Source organism: Poecilia reticulata, chromosome 7 (genome assembly GCF_904066995.2).
Source record: "Poecilia reticulata chromosome 7, P_reticulata-male-v2, whole genome shotgun sequence".
NCBI lineage: Eukaryota > Metazoa > Chordata > Actinopteri > Cyprinodontiformes > Poeciliidae > Poecilia > Poecilia reticulata.
In genome coordinates, this window is record NC_088836.1 from 15,794,524 (window position 1) to 15,816,734 (window position 22,211).

General features: G+C 40.9%; 1 protein-coding gene and 1 long non-coding RNA gene across 3 annotated transcripts in view; one reads left to right on the forward strand and one right to left on the reverse strand.

Annotated features, from left to right (window-relative positions):
• LOC145552237 (uncharacterized) lies at nt 1–14,497 on the reverse strand. The gene is made up of 3 exons (XR_014088207.1): nt 14,285–14,497; nt 14,106–14,185; nt 1–558 (listed from the first exon to the last, which is right to left on the reverse strand). It is a non-coding gene; the product is annotated as an uncharacterized LOC145552237 (long non-coding RNA).
• fignl2 (fidgetin like 2) overlaps nt 9,594–22,211 on the forward strand; it is an 18,618-nt gene continuing 6,000 nt past the window's right edge. The window contains exons 1-2 of one of the 2 annotated variants that reach the window (XM_008413569.3): nt 9,594–10,142; nt 11,418–11,558. In XM_008413569.3, the coding sequence (XP_008411791.1) occupies nt 11,534–11,558 (25 nt within the window). In that variant the 5' untranslated portion in view covers nt 9,594–10,142; nt 11,418–11,533. Of the gene's footprint in view, nt 10,143–11,417; nt 11,893–22,211 lie in introns of those variants that run through there. The other variant, XM_008413570.3, reaches the window with a different exon arrangement.

A 22,211-nucleotide genomic window follows, 5' to 3' on the forward strand; every position in this document is an offset into this window, starting at 1 on the left:
TTGGCACCTGAAATGGAAGCATTCATCTTTCTTTTCTGTCGGTCAGCAAATACGTTCAGAGGAAGAGAAAAAGGTGAGAAAAGCTGAACTCGAGGAAGAAAAATCATTTTATATGGACTGCACACTGACGCCCATTTTAAATTTTTTGCCTTATAGAACTTCCTATTCTGAACTTCATTTTATTGCCTTCATCAGAGTTGGAATTCATTTTTATTCTTTCACAGCTGTTTCATTTAAGGAGAGAATTGATATCAGTCAACAAGAGCAGTTTTATCCCTTTAGCATTTATCGTGGAAGCGATTTCTTCATTCCTCAAGTGTCTTCTTCAGAGTGTCTATGAAGAGACCCAGCCTTGAAAGGGACCTTTGTTCAGGTTTTGTGTTGTCAATGGAGCCGGGGACATAGCTTGGATTAGGTGGACAACAGGCAGCTTTCACGGGACTCCTGCTTTATCCAGGTCTTCTCCAACAGGCTGGACGGTTCAGAAAAAGACACCCCGGTGTGCCGTGCCCCGCTCCATTGCCCCCGTTTCCTCGAACACTGGGCACGAGTGAGGCCCTGGAGAAAAGGTTTAATAAGGAGGAGAGAATAGCCATTAGCTCCCTACCAACCACTGTTGATGGAGGAGAAAATAGAGGGACCAATAGACCAACAAGAACTATTGGAGTCGGTGACAATCACATCACTGGGAAACTAATTCCTGCTCCTTTAGGGCTGCTGCTGTCAGCCGATTCTGAGCAGAAAAGACTCATTACAAAACTGAAATGGCAAGAGTTTAAAGAAATGTAGAGTTACATTTCGTCTGATTTGAACCATTTAATCCAGACGACAGCTACTCCCCCGTGGAAAGTTGTGTGTGTGTGGGTGCGGGGAGGTTCAGCAGCCTTTCGCCTTTCTGCTGCCATCGGCTGTTGCTTTTCCCAATCCAACATGGATCCTAGGGACAGGTGGTATCCACTTTTATCTTTATACATAAAGAAGTGACCATGAGGAAAAATATATGAGTAACAGACGTCGTGTTAAAACTTTATTCCAACATGGGTTTTCTCCCAGGGTTTCATAATAGTAGAAAAGTAATGTTTTTCAACTTTTTCCTTAAGATTGAGTAAAAATAAGCAACATAATTCTTATGCTGACAATAAGAAATGGAGTCTTATTGTTTGCAGTCCTGCTTGCATTTGTCTGAGGAACAATAATGTAAAGGTGACGCATTGTGTGTGTAGAATGACTGAATGGCATTCAATGAATATCATGAGGTTTGAAAGGGATTCTGCCTGTTTGGATTGATTTTATAAGACCAAGTGGTTGATTATCCTGAGCTTTGCTTAAGAAAACTTATAACACATTACATCCAGCTGAACCAAACTGTGGAAATGTTTTTTTTTCTATAAATGCAGCTTAGTTCCTTTCTGTGTTGTTATAATTTGGATTATTCCTGCGATTCTGAACCTACCAGCTGCAGAAAGTTGTTTTCATTCAACTTGGCCCAGGTTGCTCAGTCTGCTCTAGTATTTTGAAGTCTTACAACAATGCAATCCATGTGAAGATATTTGAAATGCTGAGTCCATTAAGGCCATTCAAAGTTGATGGCAGCAACTTTGAATAAACAACACTTGCCATTATTTGAAGAAATAATTCCCTTTAAGCAAGCATTTTTGGAAATTAATGTCGTAGCCCTAACGCATTAGGTGAGGTGACATCAGTGAGAACGGCTCTATTTTGCATCTGTTATAATTGTTGATTAATTGTGCCTCATTGGTAGGCTACAGAGAAAGCATGACCCTTTATGATTTATTAATGGTCTAGCTTATGTTTTTTGCAGATTCAAGATGAAAATGGTTTACACTCAGATTTAAAACACACATAAAGCTCAGCCACTAAAGCTATCTTCAGAATATCCTACAAAACTTAAGTATTACTGTGTGTACAACAAAGATTTATCAAATAAACACATGGGTTTCACCATATAATACTATAGTTTATTTTACTCCAAGTTAACGTTAAGGTTATCATTTACATGTGAGCTAATGTAATAAGGTCCTTTTATTAAATCCTGATTTGTTTCTTTGGTAACCTGACTAAAAACAGTTTCTGTGCAACCTGCCCCAGATTGTAATCTGAAACAGCCTGAAGTCCAGGCCAATCTAAATTCAACTTTCTGACCTCCATATGTCCAAAGTTCTTTTTCCATACCATCAGACTGCATGCCTGCATGGTGTTTAAAGGTCAGGTTTCCCACTTTAGTGTCGCATGTCCCTCTACATATTAACGACATACATGGTCCTGGCTAATCTACAGTTCCTTCTTTACCTGTTGCTTCACGTTCTGAATTAGTCAGATTAGTTGTTTACCGTTTCCTCTCTAGTCAAAGTCATTGTTTGTTGAATAAAATCCAGGCAAGCAAAGTTGTCTACAAATTCTTCTGATTAACTTATCAGCAGAACATCTTTTTTCTGCTTCAGGCTTGAAGATCTGAAGCTCGTATATTTTCTTTTTTAACAACTGCACAATCACTTCTGCAGCGTGAAGTTATTCATCGACATGTGAGGTCTTTTGAGTGTCTTATCACTTCAGAGCGGTAAATCTGATGTGTCTGTTAAGTTTTCGGAGTGACCTCTGTGGTGTGCATGTGCTGCGTCAGTATCTATGAGCGCCGTCAGTGCGAGCCGCCATGCCACAGGGTTTAACCCCTCCTGCATTGATCCCCAGTTTGCTCCGGGCTGCCGCCTAATTCTCCAATTTTCAGCTGTTAGAGATAGAATTGGAATAATAAACAGCTGAACCTCCCACTAATAATCCTTCTGACCCCCCTTACCCCATCTAACGCTTTCTTACACACATACTCACTTTGTCCCTTCCTCCACAGCTTACCCAGTCCTCCTTAGTGGTGGGTAGAGTTTCCCTTTCTATCTTAATCTATGCCATAGCCACAAAGGACTCATAAAATGATATTTTCCTGCCTTTAGAGCCTGGAACTCATCAGCACTAGCTCACACTAACCACATGTGCAACATTCATTTATGTTTGTGGAGTCGACTGTTTCTGTTTCCTAGAAACTTTTTTCATCTGTTCTCAGCAGCAAAGTGGAACATGTTTTGGTCTCTGCATGTCATCAAATGCTGTATGCTGTAATGTGGCGCACTATTTTTTCCTCACAAGAAACGGTGGTGTTGCTGTTTATTGCTTTGATACCAGATCTAGTAGCTGATACTCTGTTAAATGATTTGCACTCTTCCTATTTTACAAGCCGCTTCAAATAAGCTGATAAATGTTTTACGTTTAACAACTCTACATGAGATCTACAGTTACAACATCACTGTACCCCACAGTCGTAGAGCGTTTCATGGTTCATGTAAACCAGTGAAGGAGGTTCTTCATCAACTGGTTGTCAGATACATACTTGTAGTTACGGTGGATCTCAGATATGTGTAAGTATCTCTGTTAAATAATAGGGTTTAGTAATGTTAAAAGCACTAGATGAAATGTTGGTTTTTTTCTTTAATCAGACATGTACACTGTGCAAAGACAGAGTCTGTTTTGGGTGGAAAGTAAAGAAGTGAAAAAGCTACTATGACCTCGCTGCTCATTCAATTTGAGCATTCAGTCTTCTTGGGTAGGAGTTTATCAATATCCCACATCCTAATTCGGCAATATTTGCCCAATCTACATTGAAAATGTCCTCCATTTGTCTGTTGGTGCATGTCCAGTTTGCTCTTGCCAAGACCTTCCAGTTACTTCCAGTGCAGTCATTGTTTTACTGATTAAAGTATATGTCTAAACTCACTGTGAAGCTGAAATAATAAATCTCCTCTTCATTTTTAGATTTTTATCAGACAACTGAAGGCTTTGGCTCAGACTCTACTTTTGTTTTAAATCTTTCTTAAATTTAAATGTGACCTTTTTCTGACTGACAGAAATGGAAAAATGTCACATTTAAAGTGACATATAAATGTGTACATTTAAAAGTTGCTTCCAGTATGTCTTGTTTCAAATTTTTGCGTCTTTTTATTAATTTATTTTTAAATTTATATTGTGCACAATATATGGAGAACTCACAGAGGGAAAAGTATTAAATTAATCATTTATTATGTGATTTTGTACATTGTGAAACTGTGATATTTAAGTGTAGTGTCTACTTTTTTCTTCTTAGGTCCGCTGTAGACACATTTTGCAGAAATGCCACTGTAAGCGGCTTACTTATAATGAAGACATTTACATTATACCCCTGTATAGATTATCACCATGATGCTCTGTTTGCATCATTTAATTTACCCAAATTAAATAAAAGCCTGATTTACTACTTTGACTAAAGAAAAATTGCTGATCTTCTTGTAAAGTTTCTGGAGGAAACTTTACAAGGACTGTGCTTTCAAATCCTAGCATCTCAAACCAAACTTTTTGTCAAGTTTTTTTCTGGCCTTGTGGCTCATTTGTCTTTAACATTTCTCTATTAACAATTATTCACCAGTTATGCAAGCACTAAACTTTGTGTGTCAAAGTGTTCACTCCACTAAATCTCTTTTCAATCGTCGTGTGGTCAGAAATGTCACTGGTGTGTAGATACATTTCTTCAACGGTCTTTAAGAGTTGATTAAAACTTGCCAGAAGTGTCTGCTAATCTTTAATGCGGGGGAAAAGCTCTGTGCTGACAGTATCCATTTGGTCTCAGTGAAATTATCTTTCTGTCTTGTTTTTCTCCGTTTTTGGCTCACTTTTAGTCCCGAGGCCCTAGAGCCTTTGTGCTGCAGTAGTGCTGGGCTCAGCATGCTGCCAGTGTCCACACATTGCTGCCTCAGCACTAATAAGGCAATAGAGTGATAGAGAGAGCGCCAGTTGTCTGCTTTCAACATCCCTACTCAACCGTACCCTCACCTAACCCCCCACAGAGACACCATTAGCAAACCTATTGAGGATCCCATATTAGGAAAAACATCAAGGAGTCTAATTGTGGTTGTGAGCTGAGACTCGCTGGGTGTGTTAAGTTTTGTATCCACACTAATGAGTTGTGGTGTTTCCCTCTTTGGTTTATTGCCCCACATTCTGATTTGAGTCGTGTCACTGACCACTCGAGTGTCTCCTGATTTAGCTCCAGCCTCACGTCATGTTACAAATTAGACTTCAGATGCAGAGCGTTTGTAAAGCATTTTAGTTCACATCTCAGATCTTATTCTTATATTTTGTTCCGTATTATTTCTGTCTGCTATAACAATAAGAAACTGCTAAAACAAATAAACACTTTGAGGTTTATAAATTAAAAATATGGAAGTAACAAAAGCCTGGGGTGGTCACTCATATGGCAAACAAATGACTAAAGAAAATAGTGCAAGACAGGAGGGTGGCTGTGAGTGTGCTGGATTAAAATCAACTAAATTCATGAAAACTAATGATAGTAGTAGTAGTAATAGTACTTTCTCATAGTTCTGTAACCCCGTCCCATAAAAACATCAGAGGCGCATAAGAAAAGTATGATTAGTTTAATTTCCTGCCAGGTTGTGCTTTTGTCAGATTTATCCTTGTGCAGCAGCAGCAGCACAAATGGACAGAAACTGGACTGGAGAACTGACTCCATGTAACAGGAGGAGACGACTGTGCTATATGAGCCTGAATGTGGCGCTAAAAACAGACTGACAGCTGGGAGTTAAGAGCCAGAATATGAAACTCAAATGTCACCTGATCAAAACATTGGGTGGGACATTAAAAATATTTACAGGTGTAAGAACGGTGAGTCATAAAAAAAAAGTTTCATCTTATACTGTTTATTTTCTGTGTTTGACTCTAATTGAAAAAAAGTGTTAGAACATACTGTATCTTGTGATATTTTTTCACTGCTATCATTTGTGTTAAAGACGCATGTTTAAAACCCGAGTAACAGGACGTCTGGAAGTACAAATTGAAATGAAGAATATAATGTTTATCAGTACTTGTAGTTTGTTACTGAAGCTTTTGCTGTAAATCGCCTGACATAATGGGAGAATGACATCAAACTCCATCTGTTAGGAAATAATTACAAAACTGACTTTCACGTCAAAGGGGAAAGAAAACGCAGCGTTTTCATTTTTCGTGTATTTTGTGTTCAGTTTAATTAAGTTCAATTATTTAAATAATGCCAATTCAATACACATGTCATCTTAAGGCACTTAACAAAAAGGGACAAAAAGTCCAATCAATCCAGTCATGCAGACAGATTGCAAGTCAAGTACATCCATTCCAATTGATCCCAGTTAGCAAACAAGGAGAACTCACTTGCTAATCAATTCACGGAAATAGACCATCCTAACTCAACGAACATCTCATTGCCCAGAAATCAACTCCGTTTCTCCGCTCTGCAGATTCCTACAGGCTCGATACACCACAGACAAACCTTCACACCGTGGGCTCTGCTGCGCCTCGTCTCTCCCCAAACCACCTGATGACTCTCTACTGAGAGCTTTAAGAAAGCACAGAAGATAATTGTAGCATTTTGAGATTGAAAAATCTGAGATACAGTACAAATTCAATAATTTATCAGCATTGTCGGGTTTAGTTTATTATTCAAACTGTATAAAAATAAATAAATAAAAAAACCCATGTGGGCTGTTGCTTCCATTGTCTCGTTGACTTTGCAACAGTCCCTCATACTTATTTCCTTATTTCTGCATGACAGAAATAAGGAAATAAGAAACCTCCAACATGGCGCCTTCTCTGAACCGATCAAGAATAGATAAAATTTTAGACTAGGTCCAATGTTTTCCAAAATGTTACTCATTTTTATGAATTTAATACAATGCACTTGTGTCATAAATAAATTTATTTGTTGAATGAAAATAATTTCTGACCTTGATCTTTTGTTATTTTCATGGACTTAATGTAATGAGAAAACAGCCACACATTTTATTTTATATTTATTTATTTACAGTTTAAAATTAACATCTCACATATTGATACGAACAAAAGATTTGAATGAAAATAATTAGTTGCAAGGGAAAAAAAATCTCTCTTTTGGTTATTTCAACACCCATTTAAGTCCATGTAAGAATCAGGTTTCAAAGAACGTAACTTAAATCAGAATTGGTTGTTTCTATACTGAACCATTTTTCTTTTTCAGGAAGGACATGTTGTCATACGACTGAATAAAACATCTGTCTTATCCAGTCATCATGATCACTGCAGAGTCTTTATGAATGAATGCATCAAAGTCTCATCAAAACAGCGCTGACGTTTTTGCAACGGTGTTGAATCCTTGTGAATGAAAACATCTTTCCAGTCTAGAAACATCAGTGCCGTACTTTGCTCTACTTAAAGTGAAGGGATGCTTAGGTCAGAGGCTTAAGCAGCATGTATGATAAGCTCTTTAAAAGCTACCACACAGCTGTTGTCCGGCTTACAACTTCACCAGTAGCTGCCAGTAAAGGACTTTGATTGATCCCGACTCAACTCATCCTTGGAATCTAAGCCCGGCAAGATTTCCTCACTGTCATCATTTTCACACAATATTTAGGAGAATCCATTTGCCTCGAAGGGTAAATATGGAAGCGCGTTGAAATTCAGCAGCTCCGCCTTTGCCAGTTTGTCACCTTTTCACCAGTATTGATAATTATGTGCTCCATTATCAGGCAAATTGCACTGAAAACATTCCTGCAGATTAAATCTGGGCTTGACTGAAGATTTGATTATCTGATTTTTTGGTGGAGTTTGGGGTGAATTGATAGTTTTCTCTGAATACATTCCAGAAATAATAGTTAGAGGTAATATTATGTATTTTCCAGGCACATAGTGCCATTTCATAGCATAATCAATTAACTCTTACCTTCAGTTTTTATAAAAATGCTGCATATCAAACTTGAGTTGAAACAACTTTGACTTTACATTTTAGCACCTTGAAATAGGGTCTCTGTCTCTTTAAGAAGCTCCTCCTCTTTCTGACGCTCCGCCTTCAGAACAATGCGTCTCATTATGTTGTTTACAACCATCTTAGGAGCAGTGGACTGAGAAGTAGTGTTTATGATGAACTCAGCAGACTCGCAGCTCCATCAGGTGTTTGCTAATTTCAACTGCCGCTAGTCTGAAGGAGCTGAGTGAGGAAGCCACAGCCTCTGTAATGAGGGAGCTTTGCTGCAGACTGCAGCTCTAAGGAGGAGCTGTGTGGAAATACGCTGAATCTACCACGGGAGATTCAGCGATTCTTCAAAAATGTTTGACCAAAACTAAATATATTTTTTATAACATTCAACAGAATTGTGCTACAATATGCCCTCCACAATCAACTTTTTTTTTTTTTTTTTAGCCTTTTTTGATCGGTGGCTGAGTGTAAATGCTGGTAGCTACCTTGCTATGTTTCGCTGTAAATGGTCATGATTTATTCCTTTGGATAATAAATAATGGCAAGATGTTTTGCTTTCAATCATTACTGGAGAAACATCATTTGGAAAGTCTGCTGCAAATGTATGGAGAACGAGGGGTCAAAGTTTGATTGTACTCATCTTTCATTTGTCTTTTCATTTGTTTAGTATGCCATCAAGTGAATATAGCTGTCTGAGAGCTGCGCTGATCACTATCAGCTACTGTTTCTCTCCTCAAAGTTGCATTTGTGTGCTTTGGCTTGTGAGGCCCAACTGAAGTGGACTTTGAAAGTCGAGGCTAAAAATGTGCACACACAGAGAGACAGGTGCAAAACAAACTGTCAGACAGGTTTCACTCCACAGATCTTTGTCCGGGGCAAATATTTGTGACTTCTGTCTACCTGTACATGCGGGTGAAGAGATTTGTAACTCCTGAAATTTACTGTTAAATTTCGCTAAGAGAAAACATGCAATTCTTCTATTCTTGAAAATACTGCATGAAAGTGCATACTTTTATTGATTAAAAATGGAGGGAGTTGCAAGTCTGCAGTTGAGGATCAGTAAAAAATCTATCCAATTTGAGTGGATGATTGCCAAACAAGGGAAGTTGTCTGACTCTGCAGCACATTTTTTTTCTTTCTGGAACATTGGTGTATATTTAATTCACATAACTTCTACTAAACGATCCTAGTTTGTCATCAAACTAGCAGGTTAACGTTACTGAAATGTCCCAAGATTTGTTTTTAAACAAAGGATGACAACTTTATAAGTTAAGGTCATTTATTCTGGATGTGTCATGAGTTGTCGAGTTTTGATGTTCTGTTTTTAAATTGCAGTCACTGTTTTATTTCTACCCATTTGCTCTTGTGCAATTATTTCCTTGTGAAATGGTTTTAGTCATAGTTTTACCTGATTCTTTGGTTTTTCATGCGATTTACCCTCTTTCCACTCTTTAATCATCTTTCTCCAAGTATTTAGACTTTCTGTTTTACCAATTCTTGACCAGTTTTGCTCCATGATGTTTCCTCCTTCATGTTCTTTCCTATTTGTAAATTTGCTTTTCCTGCCATCCTCCCCCTTGTACTTGCGTCTTTCTACACCAAAGTACATGACCGGCCTGTCAAGCAGAAGTTAATCTCCAAATTCCATTTATCTACTTCTTGCTAAACCACATTTTCTAGTTTGTCATCTCTTATTGTGTTACCTAAAGACGTGTGGAATTTTTCAACTTATCTTTAACAAAGCTGGGCTGACTAACAACATTAACCAACTGGTGATGTGACATTTTTGGGGGGTAATTTGTTTAGCAGGGTAATTACTTTCAAACTTTGTTAAGCAACTTGATAAACAGTTTCAGTCAGCCAGAGAAGAAGTCAAAGTTTCCCCAAGATCTTTCCACTGTTTATATTTCAGTGCAATCCTTCGCGCCAGACCAAACCCCTAAAACTCGGACAGTGTCCGGTGAGCCAAAGCTTCGATGTACGAGTGGCCTCTCTCTCTGCTTCTGAGAATGATTGGTCAGTCCACGCCCTCGCCTCATTCTCTCTCCCTCTTCCTACTTAAATACTTTTAGCATAAAGAGAGAGAAGGAGGGGAGGGGGATGGGAGATCCATGGGGGATGGGAGCTAAGTGCTACCTCTGTTGTCACTGGCCAGAGAGAGAAGCAGAGAGAGAGTGGGAGAGAGAGGCAGGGAGGGAGGGAAAGAGCAGAGTTGTGTCCCATATGTGGAAAAAAAGCATAGCAGTGCACACACGAGTCCGGTCAGCTCCAGGGATTATCCTAGTGCTCTCAGATCTGATGGAGGACATGCAGGCATGAATAGGTAAGGCCGCTTGTCTTCTCTGCATCTCTGTGTCGATCTGCTGTCACGGCCAGCTGCTCTCCCTGCTGTTTGCCTGGAATCGAGCTCTTTTGAAGCAGCTCTCTCCTCTCTTTGGCCACTGACCATTAGACGTTTCTTCCCCCCCTGTGAACAAAATCTCTTTCCTGCAAAGAGGTTCTGTTTGTTTGAAGTGGAAGCTGTGGTTTGCTGCTGCGGCGCGGATTGTTATTCTGGGCTGCGAGTGGTAAAAGTTGGCTGTCAGTTTAAAGTGTGTGTGTGTGTGTGGGGGGGGTTGTTGCTGGAGTGAAGCCTGTTGGCGTCCAGAGTCGAATCGAGGGGGTCATTGCGTAATATCGTCTTCATGTGAACGAAGGAATGTAAATAAATGTCTTTCTTGTTGCTGTAAGCTGGGTGTCTCTGCATCCATGACAACAATGTTAGTTTACTGTGAATTATTGTGGCCTGATAAAGTTCTTTGAATTTAGGGAATAAATAGTGAGAAAATTCATACAATTTTCTGTAGAAGTTAAATATTTTTGTCTGTTCCTTTAATTTTTGATGTGATAAATGCATCTTTTTGCTGTGCATGAATAATTAAGCAAGCATTCCCAAAGCTCTTGTAGTTTATAGAAGAAAGAAGCAATAAACACTGAAAGATTAATCTGCCTTATCATATATGTATACTGAAATGATCAAAACCAAAATGAATATTTCGTACAGTATATGCTGACTTGCCTCTTTAAGTCAATTAGAGTAAAATTTGTTTCCCATTTTTAAAATGTATAATTCCACCCTGTCAACAAAATTAATTGAGGATCTTTTATTTACCAGATTGGTTGTTACGTGAAATGTGATAGGAGAGATCTTTTGACTACATTTGGCTTATGAACCTTCAGAAGTATTTGCTGTCTCAAGAATGCAGTCTTTATTACCCCAGCGCGTGGAGCAATGGTATGCATGAGTCTTTTTGTAAGGCAGATTTAGAAAACCCTCTTTGGAGGCTGAACACAGCTCCACAATCAGCTTAATGCCTGCCTGTAATGAATGCCCTTGTGTGTCTGAATTTGGCTGACTGAGTGTGTGAGTGAGACAGAGTGTGAATTCTGGTTCTGTTACACCGATACGGCTCTCAGGTTGGTCCGTAACTCTATCGTCCTCTGCTTCGGCGTGTTCGGACTCATCTGAAAGTGTTGGTTAACATTTGTCAAAGCTTTTCACAGCGGCTTCCAGCAGCCTCATCTATTTCTATTTTCTATTTTTCTGTGTTTTTCTCAGGGTTGTTCTGTTGTCAGTGAGCGCTCATGCCAGTGATGGACCCCAGCCGGACCTGCGCTAACCTTAGCTGGCATTCATGAAACAGCATTCCTCCTTACTGAGACCAGCTCCACAGAATGCTGAGTCCTATTGTCCCTTATAGTGAGTAGGACACTCTCTTGTTTTTTCCCCCCCCTCCTCTCTAAACTACACACCACAGAGGCTTGACTTAGTTGGACTTTGCCTGAATCAATGAGCTCTCACAGAAAAAAATAAGTGGGAGTGGACATGTGCAAACAGAACGAGAGATGCACCGGTGGCTAAAAGTCGGGCTCAGCGCAGAGACTGGACTTTTCTTTAATACGCAGAGTGGAAACGCTAAACCTTGAGCACTGAATGTTTCATCAGCAGCCGGTAGAAAACAGCTGTGGCACAGAAGAGGAACAGAGGAAGGATGGAGGGATGACGGGTTAAGCTGCACAAACCCCTTAGCTAGGCAAGTGTAATTTTACCGATACACCAATGCAGGACTTACCACAGCACACACTTCCTCCAGCTTCTCATTTTTCTTCCCACAGTGCTGACCTAATAACTGACATGTCCAGTGCCATTGCTCCCCTGTGGGCACCCTCACACCGGGCCTCTTAGGAGTCCAGTGCTTGGGCTCTCCAAAACAGCATTGTTTGGTGGCCAGCAGGGGCCAGCCTCTGTGGCCTCGTCCTCAAGAGCCTCTTTTTCCCAGCTCTTTAACTCGCCTCAATGGACCATTATTGGCATGACAGTTACAAGAAAGGAGGGAGAATCAAACAGAATAGTTAATTTAAAAAGTATTACTTTATAATTGATGACAGAAACTTCTGTTTGTGCACCGGCATGTAAAAACGCGTCGCAAAGGCAGCGTAGGCAGATGTGTGGCTGTTTCGAGTTAGAAATGCTTGACTGAAACATAATCTGATGTTTGATGTTTTCTGTTATTAGAGATGCACCACATGTACTTGACATGTTGATATGACTCAGATGTTCAGCAGATCAAATACTTAACATGCTGATCTTTTTTATGTTCATAAAGCGAGTAAAAGACAAGAACTCCCACCTCAAAGACCTCAAAGAAAATAAAAGTGTGACACTGACTGACACTGACCAGGAAAAGCTTTATCGTTACATGTCTAAACTTCAATGTCTTCCCCTTTAATGGCTTAGGAAGGATGCCATAATACTCCAGCATCACCTCACTATGCATTTAACACTGAATCATACACAACTTGATCACCGGTTAAGCCAGGCTGACAAGTACTTTTTATCCATGTTGGAAAAATTTGACCACATCAGCATCATGTCCACCACTGCTTCAAAATGAATCCAACTCTGACTCTGATATTGTAGCAATGACCCAATAGAAACATTATCTGATCTCACTGTGCTATGCACATGTGATCACTCACCTTGAAGCTGAACGTGAAACTGACAGCATGACCTACTTTCTGATTAATTCAGTTAAAAATGATCTGACCACTTGGGGGGGATTTGCAGAACATTTGTATGGATAAAGATTGTCTTTAATCGTTATTGTGATGAAATGTGTGGTGGTTATTAATATTGTTATAGAACTTGGTCATCATTAAATCCATTCTGTTATTGCACAATGAAACTATTTGTGAGTTTTGGCTGTGCAAGAGATGTGAAGTGGAAGCAGCATGAAAAAGGCCCTGGAATTACAGCTTCGTCTTTGACTTTTGGAAAAAATCTCCTAAAAGGATTGTTTATGTGAAATCACTTTTTGTTTCTGTCCTCAAAGCAAAAACTAATTTTTGTGTTTTGCCTACAATTTTTTTGTTTAGTGGCAATATAATAAATATCTGACTAAGTAAAAAAAGCAGGATAATATAATTCTAATTTACTTCGCTAAGTGATTCTTCTCCAGTAACTGAATATTTTTGGGCAATGTAAAATAAACATAACCGAAATAATGTCCTGGTTCCTCATGGTTAATTATGCTTCAGTTTATCACTTGAAGACCTCCAGACCAAGTTTTTCAGTGCACTTTACATACATGCAAAATTGGAAATAGAGCAACAGTAGCTTGTCTATTGCTTTTTGCAAATTTCATCCTTTTGATAGGTGCCATATCTACATAGTAGATCTTTTACTCTGAATAAGAAAGCAAGATGTCCAAAAGTATGTTCACACAAATACGTGTAATTAGGTTGACATGTTTGGATCACACTGAGGGCTCCATTTAGATTGCAACACCAACTTATTTGAACTTAACCAGTGACACACCTTATACTAAGTTGAGTTCTCCTGGAGACGGTAGCGCTAAGAATGTCACAGACGGATGGCGGAAAAGTTGGTCTGCTTTCAAACGTCTCTCTGCTGGTTAATAGGGATCTTCTGAACCTTTGTGGGGTGGGGGGCTCATTTTACGACTGGCCGCAGTGGTTTTCTCTGTTCGACGGCTTGGTAGGTTCCCATGTACAGCATAGCTCTGTTGTCGAGGTCATTTAAGAACAGCCCGCTAGTGTGTGTTTGCAGAAAGGAGCTTCGTATGGTTACGCACAGCAGTGTGAGGTAGTCACACTGTTTACTCTCAGACCGGTGACACACAAGCTCACCCATGTGCTTGCTGGTGACACTGCAGCTCTCAGTTAAAAAGTGGAGTCATAATTGAGAGAGATTTTGCATGTGTGCAGAGCATGCGAAGACTCTCACCTCCATGTTGGAATGCCACTTTATGGGAATGTCCGGCTTCCTTTTGCTACTTCTCACTCCCGTAGTTGGCTTTTCTGTTTCTGCGCATAGAGAATAGATGCACCCCTGGTTACATGACATGGCAACAGCTTGTATACACAACATGCTGTTGGTCCTCGTCTGTGGCCGGTCCAGAATACCTCAAGCTGGGTGAAACCGCTATCGCCGGACCTGAGACGAAACCTGAGAGAGATTCCAGGGGCCATGGATACTCCTGGAGGGATTTGGTGCAAAAATCTGTAATCTGCACTTCAAACACACTCTTAAATCAGTCCCAGGCCGCCAACCCAGGAGTGCCCTAACTCTTGTTGCTGGGGGCCCCCGCTGGTGGAGGGATACCTTCTCTTTTAAAGCAGCACACATGCACAGAGAATGACTACACACAAGAGTCCAGTCTGGCAGATTTTACTGCTCTCCTCTGAGTGACCCCCTGTCTTCTCTCTCTCTCTCTCTCTCTCTCTCTCCCTCTCCCTCTCCCTTTCTGGCTCTGTTTTTATGTTTTACTCTAAGTTTTAGAGCAGTTGATCTCATCCCATGGCCCCGCAGACATTGGCCGGAGGACCACAACGGCATCTTTCCCCATTGTAGGCAGAGTGGTATGAGTGTTGCCGTGGAGGGCCCTGTGAGGTCTTTGAGTAAACACACAGCCCGCTAAACTGTGTGTGAATAAGAGCAAGGATCATTAGTGTGGGTGTGAATTGGCTCTAATTAGCTTCCAGTGTGTGTGTGTGTGTGTGTGTGTGCATGTTGTTTTGTGCATGTATTGCAGGGGGGTGGATGTTTTTAGGGACCCGGGCTCCTGTGAGTCCACGGGCCCGGTGCTTTATTTCTCAAGGGGTTTATCAGCTCATTAAGAAGACCTCCGCTCCCATTAATGGTCCAATTAAGAAGCAAGGAGGTTGAGGCTCACTTGGATGGCTGCACTTCACTGGATTCCTGAGGCAGCAGAAATTCAGGGCTCGACAGTGTGACACGTTTTTCCACACAAACACGGCTAATTAGTAAATTAATGCACTTGAGAAAATACTTTAATGCTGTTAGATGTTTGTAGTGTGGAGGATCAAAACTTTGCCAGGGCAGCATGTGTATCGAATGTATTGAGACTTGCTTAATTTGTCCATGCACAAAGTAAAAGCTGGATGCAGAGAGAGAGTCCAGGTGATTTAGTTAGAAAAGGGAGTAAAGAGAAAGGCGAGGAAGATTGAATGGAAATGATGGAGCTGGAGAGTGGGAGATTGGTTGGGTTAGACAGATGGAAGGGGCGATTGGTCATCACTGAGCCTTAAGGACAGCTGTTCTTTGATATATTGGTGGACACAATGACCTAAAGCCAGCCTGAAGCCACAGAAAATAGGGACCCTGTGTTTTTTTGCTCTTGAAGAGAACAGGGGATAGGGGGTGGGTGGGCTGGACTCGGCTTCTGCCATTTGTGGATGTGCGCTAGCAGGCTCGGGGGATGGGGGGAGTTGTTTCTAAAATTACGAGCATGAAGTGACGCATCCAGCAATTATTCCTGAGGCTTTCTACTTTTGGAGAGTGCTGAGAAAAGTGCTGTTAAAATGAGCACGCTCTCAGATGAGACCCAGCCTTCCCGCTGCATCATCGTTAGCAATTCCAAACACGTTTGTCAATGAATCAATTGTTAACAAATGCCACCAAGTAGTTTGGCCGCCCTTCTTGTTCGTCCAGTTCAGAGAAAAACAAGCTGTGGTGACAATTGCTATTTGTTATTTTCCACTCGTAAAATAACAAATAGCAAAAATAATTGTTAAATTTATAACAGTAAAGAGTATTTTAATCTCGCAGTTTATTTTCTAAGCACTTTCTCATGTTTTGTTCTTCCTCTATTAAGTGGTATGATCTCCACATTGACAAAACTCTTCTGACAGCTGGCCTGGAACATTCCCAGCGGAGGTCGAAGCATAAAATAGACTAACTCCAACTGTCATCGTGAGACACGAAACAAAGATCTCAAGTACAGAGATAGGAAGGAGAAGAGACACACAGAGGACGCCCCTCAAAGCCATTGCAGGAGAGAGAGTTGTTTTTTTCCTCCTGGGATGGGACTTATGATCCATGTTTAAACTCGGGGCAGCAGGTGTGAAAACTCCACACCAGATCTCTGTTATTGCATCTTTTTAGGCCATTGAAAGAGATCCAGACTGAGGCAGAGCGAGAGTGTGGGATTGTGCTTTCTTTTGAGTGATAGTAGGCCTGTGATTAGTGCTTAAATTTATTATAATTTTCCTCACTCATTTATTTCTGAGTGATATGTACCTGTCTTGATGTCACTTAAAAATGGCCTCAAGAACTCACCTTGCACTTCTTTTTGCAGATATTTAGCAGCACCTCACACAATATTTCAGTACCTTTTGATTAAAATAATTTAGCATACCATATTTTCATACTATAGAGCGCACCTTACTATAACCGGGCTATAAGCCGCTGGTATCTCCTCCGCTCTCGGTTTTCCACAAGGACACAGCAAAGGGCAGAGTCCTTAATAAATCTGCTATTAAGGTCTCCAACGCCGAACCATGGATTCATTCACGCCGAGCTTACGTGCAGCGGCTCTATTTCCCTCCTGTACTGCCAGATCGATACTCCTCAACTTAAAAATCTTTTTCTTCGTGTGGTTTCCATGATGAGGGGGTATGAGTTTGAAGAAAATTCTCCGTTGTGCCTGCTGCTAGCATGTGCTTGTACTACTATTGTATTATAACTTGAAAATTAGCACTTTCTTCTTCTATTTCCAATTTTGACTTCCAATGATTCACTTCCTGCTGAAGAGCCCCCTGGTGGTTGAAGAAAAATCCACAGAAAAACCGCATCGGGCTATAATCCGCATGGCCCAAAGCGTGGGAAAAAACTAGTGGCTTATAGTCCGCAAAATACGGTATTTGACACTGATTTATATTAATATAAAACTGTAATATAATTGAATATTTTACCGCAGCTGTTTTGTAATAATGCAGATGAAAAAGTTTATTTCATACCATAGTGGAAGACCACCTTAAGACAATTTTGTACCGTCTCCTCCAGCCATGTTGTAAAATGCAGTTGGCCTCTCAGGTTGGTGCTTTTACGACTGGCTGGCAGTATGTCACTGCATACTGCCCAGAAAGAATGTCCTGTTTGATATTAGTATCATAAATCACCGTGAACTTGAAAACAAAGGACTCAGGGGCCTTCTAATGACAAATCAAGATATGAAACATAAATAATGGATTCTCGGATGCTTTTTATGAGCACGCTAAACTTGTGATGGCAGAGGTTTTTACAAAGTTTTGAAAAATTGTTTGCCTGACTTTTTTGTGCACATTACACTTGATTTTGTTCCAGTTGCTAATTGATTAGTTTTATGCAAGCTGATAACATAAAAGCAGTTTCAGGTTTTAGATAAATAACATTTCTTTATTGTTTTACGTCTCCTTAAGTCTGTTATTCCCAACTTGATTTCACAGATGCTCTTTGGATGAAGGATGGACAGCCAACAATTTTCACAGCTAAGCCCAAAGTTATTAATTTCGCTGGCAAATTTAGGTAGAAAGTGATCTTTTATTTTTACCAGTAGCTATCTCTAAACATCAAGTAATAATGACATTTTGAAGTGGCTAAGTCAGAGTCCCCATTTAAACTGATCTGTGGAAGGAGCCAAAGGTTAGGGCGATGGTAATCATGCTTTCCAATTTCAAAGCCCACCGCAAAAGATAAATCAAGTTACCACTGACAATTGCAGCAAATATTTTTCCGTTGAACATTTAGAGGTGTATAAATACTTAAATAAACTAAAATGTAAATTAAAAACATACTTTTTTTTTCAAACTAATACTCACTTTACTCACTTTAAGGCGTAGGAGGTGAGTAAGAAAGCTCAAAGTTAGCCATTTTCTTTATCAGTGAAGTTTTAAGACCTAAAGCTAGAGGAAGCACATATCCTGATATGTCCAATGTTCATTCAGGCTGTGAGACAGGGAGAGAAAGCAAGACGTTCAAGTGAACATATTACATTGAAGTATCTGTTTTATCCTTTTCAGTTTTCAGACTCCTTGTTATAAAACTTGCTAGATTTGGTCATGTCAGCTACTGTTTGAAAAGGCAAAAATAACGATCTACAATCTCCAGGGAAAAAGACTGATGATTAGTTACTAATCCTACCTGTGCTGATCACAACTAATATACTAAAGGCCATTTAAATTGTCTACAACCTAATCATTTTGACTTAGTTTTAAAACAATATTAAAATCACGACTATGACTTGATTTTAAAAGTATAACATCTTCACATTATACTTTTAAATCAGGATGGGCTTAAATTGGTATTAATAATCAAAAATATCCCAGACTGATTGTTGTTCAGAAAACTGTGATCACTTTTACTATCTTTACAATAAATACTAGAACATATTGTTCTAAAATTGGTGAGGTTCACATGTGCCGATGATGCACAGTGAAGGTGAGTCAGCTTGTTTTGTTGCCAGTCATTTTTCTATTCGCTTTTGTCGCAGCAATACTTGGGTTTTACTGAGAACGGGCGATTTTTGTACAAACTGAATTTCCTAAATGTTGCCAAAATACTCAAACTGATCATCTGTTTACATTTTTGTAACATTTTACCATGTTCAATTTTTAGATAGACCCTTTTTCTTGGATTTAAACGGAAAGATTCAGCTTTGCATCCTGTCCTCAAATTGCATCTTGTTTTTCTAACGCGTTTGACTCCTGCCTCATTGCGGAGGTGTATGATGTCGAGTTGTTAGGTTTATCAGTGGACGGAGGTGTAGCTCAACGCCGAACAGACCCTGATTGAATTGATCCAAAATGCTGCTGTTTACAAGCAGCCCCCTTCACAATCTGCACATTTTAATAGCACAAAGTCCCAGAAGGCTTGTTGCATCCGTGTATGTTTTGTTCCTCGAGGCATGGAAAATAAAAGAGCCTGGAAGGACGAAGGGGAACGCAACCTCTGGGGAGCAGTAAAACACCGCTGGGTCCCTCCGTCTCAGGGCTTAATGCCAAGATAACTTTTCACCTCCAACCTATAATATTTTTATGAGAAACCACAACAGAGCTGGAAGTAATGCCTACTTTATGGTACAAAAACTACTGTTGTGTTCTCCAATAAGCACTGGATGAGGGGACTTTATAGATAGCAGATCTGAGCATGTTTAGACTATAAAAAAAACCTCCCTCCTAAAAGTGAAAATTGCTGAAGAGAGCCATGCCGCTGTCTTCATCTCGTACTCCTGCCATAGGATGCAGCTCACACAGGTCCCTCAATAAATCCCACCCTGACACAAAAGCTGTCAGTGAACTGCTCCTGAATAGATTAATAAGATTTCCATAATTAGACAGGCCCCTGACAATGGGATCCCTTCGGCTTTGTCTCAGGGCCAACTGGATTGTTCGATCCATGCACGTCTGCTGGATGGTTGTCCACCACAAAGGCTGCACAGACAGTAAGGCGGTCAGCAGAGGAACATCTGTCTCTCCTGGGGCCGAGAAAACACACACAAAGAGTGGGAAGTTTCACATGCACGGACAGAAGGTTCTTATCAGCCTCCTCACAGCCAAAGGAGACCATCAGTCAACATAGGAAAGACCTGTTCCATATTAAATCAAAAAGATTATATATACATATTCAGTGCTTTTTCAGTGTGATCCTGGTACGAAAGTAGCTTCAAAAATAATCAAGTCTGGATTAAAACTTTTCTAGCATAATAATGTCTCTGCCTACAGGTTTTAAATCTATAATCCTCCCATGTGTGCGTGAAAGTTGATTTGTTTGAGGCTGGAAAACAGAAAGTAATGGAGGCGCAACAGAAAAATGAATTTTTACCTTTAATATTTACACATTTTACCAGCTCTGCACTCGCCTTTCTTGATGTCTTAAATAATTTGCAATCTAAGCTGACACTCGAGCATTTACTGAGGTTGATCTAATGATTTTACTGTCGTCACACATTGTCCTGATTTCCTGCTTCTAATCTTAGCTTTCTTACCGGCCCTCCAATGAATTAATCTGTGTGATGGCTCCGATTTAGGCAGAACCATAGATTAGAGCTCGCTCAAACTGTTACTGCTCTAAAACCCACAATCCAGCAGAAGGCAGCATTTAATTACACAGAAAGGGCTAAACTCTGCTGAAATGCTGCTGCTTTCTTCACAGACGAATGATTCAGTCACTTTTTTTTTTTTTAGAAATAATGACAGTGAATTTGGTTCTTCGTAAGCACAATCAGCTGGTGGGATGGGAGAGGTGAGACGTAGTTCTCTGTATTAGTGCTGATGATGGAGTGGACAGCAGTCAGCCCGTCTCACAGGGTCCTCTAATGTCTGCTACAGTCCCCTCAGAAAGGACGGAGCGCCTGCTGTCCACTCGCTCTCTTTTTCCTCCCTCCCTCCGTCTCTGCCTTCTTCCATCCCTCCCTCCCTGCTGCAGGTTTTATGAGCTCCCCTGGGCTCTCATCCATCTTTGTCACACACAGGCCCCATTATTGGGGCTGCTCGCAAACTGGTCCGGCTGCAGATGGGAAGGGCCTGCAGGACATGTACGGTTTCTGTGGCCCGGACAAAGACCTGCAAGTCAGTCCGCAACAAAACAAAGCAAAACTGAAAAACAAAAAAAAACAAAAAGTGGTCATCTGGGTGTGGACAAGCCTGTAATTCTGCAAGTGAAGATGTGTGAGAATGTCACAGTTTGCTGCAGTGGGTGTGCAGCCGTGTGTGCTGTCAGAAGCTTAGCGAAGCACTTGAACTGGTTTGGCCATTGGGAACTTAGGGGAGTCTATTTGAATATGAAGGACATGATAATCCAACGGCCATCTGGTCCGCTGGTCTCATCTGACTGAATAAACAACAGGCGTAATCTGAAAACACACACGGGGAGGTTTGGAAAGACGCAGGTCAAAGTTTAGCAGCGAGATAGTAGAAGCAGAATCTCGCGCTGTGGATATTGAGATTTGATTTAAACAGCAATAAGAGTCCTGGCTCCACACCTACAGACAGCCATGAATAATGAATCATCAGGCGGCTGCTGGAGGAAAAGGCAAAGAGCTGCAGCAATGACGGCTTCTGCTATATTCCTTTTTACCTCGCCGTTCCTGGCCAGAGTATTTCTCACCTCGGGGTAAATTGTGACAGTTCGATAATGCCAAGCTATGTGTGGAATGTCAAGCTAATGCCTGAGCAGGAGGCAGGGCTACCATATCCTACATCTAATGCTAATAACATAAAACTATTCGCAATTTAGCATTTATGGGATGTTTCTGAGTTTGTGTTTTTAGGCAGATTTAGTAAAGAGGCATGGAGTGAAAATGTTATTTATAGAACATTAGTTATTTGTTTTTTCCAAGCTGCTTCGACCTCGCTGAAGTCAGCTAGAGGAGCAGACATTCCCCCTTCCCAATGTTCCATAGGAGCCTGTGCTGATGAATAGCTCACTATGCTGCACTTCCAGTACACCCCCTTTTTCTTTCCCCCTCTCTCTAAACCACTGTCCACACGCGCACACGCATGCACGCACACACACACACGCACACGCACGCACACACACACACACACACACGCACACACACACACACACACACACACACACACCCACACACACACACACACACACACACACACACACACACACACACACACACACCACACACACACACACACACACACACACACACACGCACACACATTCATACACGTACTCCCTCCTTTTCCTTCCCTCCTTGTGTCCAGCAAGCCATTCTGGGCGGTGGTGTACGGTGGGTGGGTGGATCCGTGGGTGGTAGGTGGGGGTGTGGGGCGGAGAGAGCAGGCATTCACAGCAACATGCACTGGGAGATAACAATAGCTCCTCTGGGAGACCTGCAGATGCTACTAGTAGGGCGAACAGTGGAGGGGTCTTATCGCTACGCCAACATGAGCTGGGAAACTACTAAACAACACATGCATCCCACTGATTTGCTTTCACTCCTTCTTTCTGCTGCTTTCCGTGTTTTCCTGTGCCTCCCTTTCAGATTCCCCCTCCCTGTTTAGGAAATTTGACACTGTTCTGTTGCCAAACTTG